The following is a 6,000-nucleotide window of genomic DNA, read 5'->3' on the forward strand; positions in this document are numbered from 1 at the left end:
TCTTTGAATTTTGCACAGCGCCTGTCTCAATTATACATACTTTTACGAGTCCACTACACTCCTGTCAGGCTGGCTAGGAAGGGAGTACTGGACGATCCCTCTTGCACTCGTTGCATGCGGGACCATGGTGACCTAATACACCTTCTGTGGCGATGTCCCAAGCTACATGTTTACTGGACAGAGGTGTTGGAGCTCATTAACCAAGCTTTCCAGGTTCAAATTAAAAAAGATTCCAAACCTTGCCTGTTAGGTATTATTGAGGGTGACTTGATTGAGGAGGTGCCCAGACAGGCGATAGCCAGGGCCCTTTTTCAGGCCCGGTTACGGATTCTACTACACTGAAAGTCGACAGAACCACCTACTGTGAGGGAATGGATAAAGCAAATGGGTAACACACTAAGGCTGGAAAGGCTTATTTACCAACATAGGGGTAGTATGGCAAAATTTGCTAAGCTCTGGGATCCATGGCTGAACGTACCAGGGCTAGCTCCGGTGGAGCTGATATTGGATCAAATAATGTAGCTGTTGCTATATATATTACTGAATTTTTTTAAAATTTTTTTTTTTATACGGAGGTTGCACAACCCACCGCACACCTGTCTCATAGTTTTGTTTAAGGAATTTAGAGTGAAGATGCAAACAGATCACATATATAGGATAAACTTGTAGTACCATGTATGGAAGAAAGAAGTGTGATTGTATAACAAGTTGTATTGCTCTGATGCCAATTATAGATGTATTGTACCTTTTTTCTTTTTCAATAAAACCTTGCTTTGAGATAGAAAAAAAAGATAAAAACCTTCTGACTTTACAACCGCTTTAAGCATACTCACCTAGGTGGATGCTGTATTGGTCCAACAATGCTGCATATGTCCTTCACTCACTCTAATGCCCTGTACACACGGTCGGACATTGATTGGACATTCCGACAACAAAATCCATGGATTTTTTCCAACGGATGTTGGCTCGAACTTGTCTTGCATACACACGGTCACACAAAGTTGTCGGAAAATCCAAGCCTTCTGAACGTGGTGACGTAAAACACGTACGTCGGGACTATAAAGGGGGCAGTAGCCAATAGCTTCCATTTCTTAATTTATTCTGAGCATGCGTGGCACTTTGTGTGTCGGATTTGTGTACACACGATCGGAATTTCCAACAACGGATTTTGTTGTCGGAAAATTTTATAGCCTGCTCTCAAACTTTGTGTGTCGGAAAATCCGATGGAAAACGTGTGATGGAGCCTACACACGGTTGGAATTTCCGACAACAAGGTCCTATCACACATTTTCCATCGGAAAATCCTATCGTGTGTACAGGGCATAAGACCGAGAACAGAGTGATCAAAGACAGCTGATCACTCAGTTCTCGGTTTTCAGTGAGCAGACAGTGGTGACTGTCAGTCACCGTCTCTACGCTCTGCCCCTCCAGCGCTCAATGGAACGCTGGACTTTGCAGGGTGCGGAAGTGGCTGGCTCAGGCTCTCAGTGGCGCTCTGTGGGGCTGAGCCAGCTTCCGGTCAGGAATCTGGTCAGATCCCGACATTAAAGTCGGGATCCCTCCAGAGTCTGGACCGGCTCAGTGACGTCAGCACTCACAAGTCACAGGAGTGTAGAAAGAAGTGCACTCCTATAACCTACAGGAGAAGTAGGGCCAAAAGTAGTGACCTCAGTTCAAATGATTAGGACATCGATTAGCACAAGTTTTAATATTCATCATCGGTTGTTTTATTGTTCATTATATTGTTCATCTGTTTACCATGACATTAAAAACTTCCTGAGCAGCACAGACAATACTGATCATCGTTTACTATGCAGGAATACAATAAACAAACATATTCCTCTATAACTCCATCAGGTTCTAACATGGAACAGAAAACACTCAAATGACAACAATGTTGCAGTTCAAACTTCCTGTGCAGCACAAACTGTACAGATCATTGTTACTATACTAGAACACATAAAACAAACATAATCACCTATAACATCATCAGACTCTAACATAGAAAGACAAAACCCAAATAATGTTCTGTTAGATCACATTTTCTCAACTTTTATAAGGCCTCATTCACATGAGAGTACTGATCCCTAAACTTCTAAGACCTTCTTCATCCGCATGAAGGCAAGTGTGGAGATTGCCACCATCCCTTGGTAGTTTGCAGATCTCCAAACATGTTCCAGAGAGTATATCCATGCATGACCGATGAATGCATTAGAAAATAATCTGTCTGCGTTTTGATCCATGCACTGCTCCCACAAAGATGAAGAGTCTGGGATCTGCTTGGAGATCCATCCAGGTCTGTGCAGCCACCTGCCTGGCATTGAACACCTGTGCATCCAGAGTGGGTGAAGATGGCCCTTCGCACAGGTGTACAGTTTGGTACGCTCATGTGAATAAGGCCTAACATGGAAAAACCCATAAAATAACAGGTGTCAGGGAAACCCTGCTATTATTTAGCGTGAACAGTAAGGGCCTGTTCACACCTGACGATCAGTGGAGTAGTGCCCTCTTACATTGAAGATGTGTAGCGTAAGATAAGATAAGATACTTTATTGTCATTGTAACAAGTCACAATAAAATTGTTTCATAAAAGAATAATAATCAACAATCAACAATAACACTGCATACAAAATTAGCCCCATACCCCCCTCTACCTAGTAGGAACAGTGTTAGAGTAAATGCCTAGTCATCCTTTCCCCAAAGCTTCATTTACAGACCTAATTGCTCTTGGGAAAAAGCCTTCCCTAAAGCGATTTGTCCTCACCCTGGTGTTTCTGAAAGTCTGCCAAATGGCAGCAGTTCAAAAAGATGATGTTCAGGATAGGATATCTCACTTTTTTTTTTAGCTCTTGTGGTACAGCTGGACCAGTAGTACTCCCTTACATTGAACATCAGTGGAGTAGTACCTAATTACATTGAAGATGAGTGTAGTAGTACTCCCTTACATTAGAAATCAGTGGAGTAGTACCCCTTATATTAGAGATCAGTGAATGAGTGCCTCCCCTTACATTACAGATCAGTGGATTGGAATTCCCTAATACTGGTGGTCATTAATGTGCGCTACAAGGGAAGTCAATTGTAAAAATACTGTTAAAAATAACTGAAAAGATCACAGATGTCCCTGGTTCCTTATCTAAGAGGCAGAAGTTGCTCATTGCTCAAGAAACCCCGAGCAACCTGTAGATCAATCATCATTTCCCAACCAGAGTTCCTCCAGAGCTTGGTCAGGTCTCCTGGAGCCATGAGCAGACTGATTCCCACCTACACTGCAATGTACATGGTCACTTGTATACTGAGTCAAGGAAGAAAGAATCCGCCACTCCAGGTGTGTGCAATGACCCAATTGGAACCAAGTAGGAGTACAAGCCCCAGCCCCTCTCCGTGAAATACTTGGAAAAAGAAAAAATGGCTGCACATCCAAAGGTTCCAAAATAGCGTGCCTTTATTGAAAATCACTAGGATACACCAGATATTTAGTCACATAGACGTGTTTCACACATCCAACCTGGGCTTAATCATTAAGCACAGGTTGGATGTGTGAAACGCATCTACAGGACTAAATATCTGGTGTCCCTGGTGTATCCTGGTGATTTTCAATAAAGGCGCGATATTTTGGAACCTTTCGACGTGCGGCCATTTTTTCTTTTTCCAAGTCACTTATATGCTGCCCACCAATATATGGGGTCACTTAAGTATGTGCAGGGACACTTATATGCCGCCCACCAATGTAAAGACTCACCTATAGGCTGCCCACCAATTTACAGGGTCACTTATATGCTGCCCACCATTTTTCAGGGTCACTTATACGATGCCAACCACTGTATGGGGTCACCTATATGCTGCCCACCAATGTACAGGGTCACCTATATGCTGCCCACCAATGTATGGGGTCACCTATATGCTGCCCACCAATGTATGGGGTCACCTATATGCTGCCCACCAATGTATGGGGTCACCTATATGCTGCCCACCAATGTATGGGGTCACCTATATGCTGCCCACTAATGTTAGAGTACATGGCAATATTTAGGGCATATGCACATGGCGCATACTGTTATAAAACACAGATGTATTCCAGTGCCCAGGAGCCCCCAGCGTTGTGTATAAATGAATGTTTAACAGTGTACAGCCGAATCCCCCATGTACAGGAGGAGCACAACACCGGGGACCCCACACCTTACTGATCAGGATGATGTCCTGTGATCTGTACAATGCATTTATAGAATGGGGGACCTGAGAGCCAATCATTATTCTCAGGGCTCCTCTGGGGTGGGAAGACTAATGTAGAGGAACTCAGGCAGTGAGAGGCTGTTATATATATATATATATATATATATATATATATATATATATATATATACATACATATACACTGACAGTATATATACACTGATATCAGGCAGGGCTGAGTAATGATCAGTGATGGGAGGATAATCCTCAGTACAGGAGATGGAGAGCACAGTACAGTGTATAGAGATGTAGTAATCCTAGATGGATAGTGACAGATCATCACATTACAGAGAAGCAATGTTACACTGAAGAGTCCGGGGGATCTATATTCGGTCCCGACCACCGATCTCTGTTCTTGGTAACCCCGATCACCCGCCCGGTGTCCCCGGTGTACATCCCTCCCCTCCCCCCTTACCTCGTCATCACGGAGGCGGGCATTCTCACCGATCCCGTTCATGGCCACTTCTTCCCGGAGGGTGCCCATGGTGCTGAGTACAGCGTACAGTACCGGTCCTGTCCTCTCCCGGTCTCCAGACTCCGGCCCGACTGTCCTAGAAGTGAGAGTAGCCGGGGCAAGTGGCAATGATGACGGTGATGACCGGCTAGACACACCCCCTGCTGGCTGATACTGGAAGTGAAAGTAGAAAATCCCCAACTATGTGTGACACCCAGCTCCGCCCGATCACCCCAATCCGACTACATCGTACTGTACATGTCTATACATCTATACACCATACATCTATACCAATATATATATATATATATATATATATATATATATATATATATATATATATATATATATATATATATATATATATCATAGGTGTGCGCAGCCTCTTGCATTAGGGTGTGCACCCCAAAGCTCAAATACATATGCATGTGTATATGTACTGATGGTGTCAGTAGGGCAGTGGACAGTGTCAGTAGTTTTATTTTTATTCTTTTTAAATTATTTTATTTTGTAACATTTTTTTTTAGATGAAATATCAGTGCTCTAAACAGGGGGGAATATGCACCACACAAGGCGATTAGGGTGTGCCCAGGCACACCTGGCACACCCTGTGCGCACGCCTATGATATATATATATATATATATATATATATATATATATATATATACATAGCTTCCAACTGTCCCTGATTTCGAGGGACTGTCCCTGATTTGGAACAATGTCCCTCTGTCCCTCATTCCTCCTCATTTGTCCCTCATTTTGGTCTGATCTATATAGTTGTATATAAAATGCACTTTTTATCTTTCAAAAAGTGTTTACCAGTGCTAAACCTTTCCTCCCAAATTGCTGCATTTATAAATTTTAAAAGCCAATATAAAGGAATAGTAGTGGTAAAAAAAGCTCCTCAGGATTTAATTAACCTTTTGTTTTGGATAATTCTTCTTTAAGAGGGTGTGGCAGGGGGCATGCTCAAAATTTTTGGAGGGACACAAACAAACTGAAAAATTCTGAAAAAAAACCCCAATCAATTGCAACCTCACTGTGCCACATCAAACACTCCTACTGTGCAATCAAATGCTGCTACTCTGTCCCATCGAATGTTCCCACTGTGCCCCAACAAATGCAGCCACTGTGCCATATCAAATGCTGCCAGTGTGCCCCCTGCCCGCTGTCTGTACTTACCCTGTCTAGGTGGTGGTGGGACAGCTCCTCGATGTCTTCTCCCGTCCTTGCTTCCCGTCCTCTGCTATGATTGGACGCCTGATCACAGCGCCTGTCGTTTCAGCCAATTAGGTGACGGGTAACAGATCCGAGC

General features: G+C 43.4%; 1 protein-coding gene across 1 annotated transcript in view; it reads right to left on the minus strand.

Moving 5' to 3' along the window:
• The window catches only part of NINJ1 (ninjurin 1), a 128,181-nt gene extending 123,318 nt beyond the window's left edge, over positions 1 to 4,863 (minus strand). The window contains exon 1 of the mRNA XM_073592323.1: positions 4,646 to 4,863. Within this exon, the coding sequence (XP_073448424.1) occupies positions 4,646 to 4,714 (69 nt within the window). The 5' untranslated portion in view covers positions 4,715 to 4,863. The remainder of the gene's footprint in view (positions 1 to 4,645) is intronic.
• Between the last annotated feature and the right edge of the window lie 1,137 nt (positions 4,864 to 6,000).

This window comes from Aquarana catesbeiana, linkage group LG07 (genome assembly GCF_042186555.1).
Source record: "Aquarana catesbeiana isolate 2022-GZ linkage group LG07, ASM4218655v1, whole genome shotgun sequence".
NCBI classification, from domain to species: domain Eukaryota; kingdom Metazoa; phylum Chordata; class Amphibia; order Anura; family Ranidae; genus Aquarana; species Aquarana catesbeiana.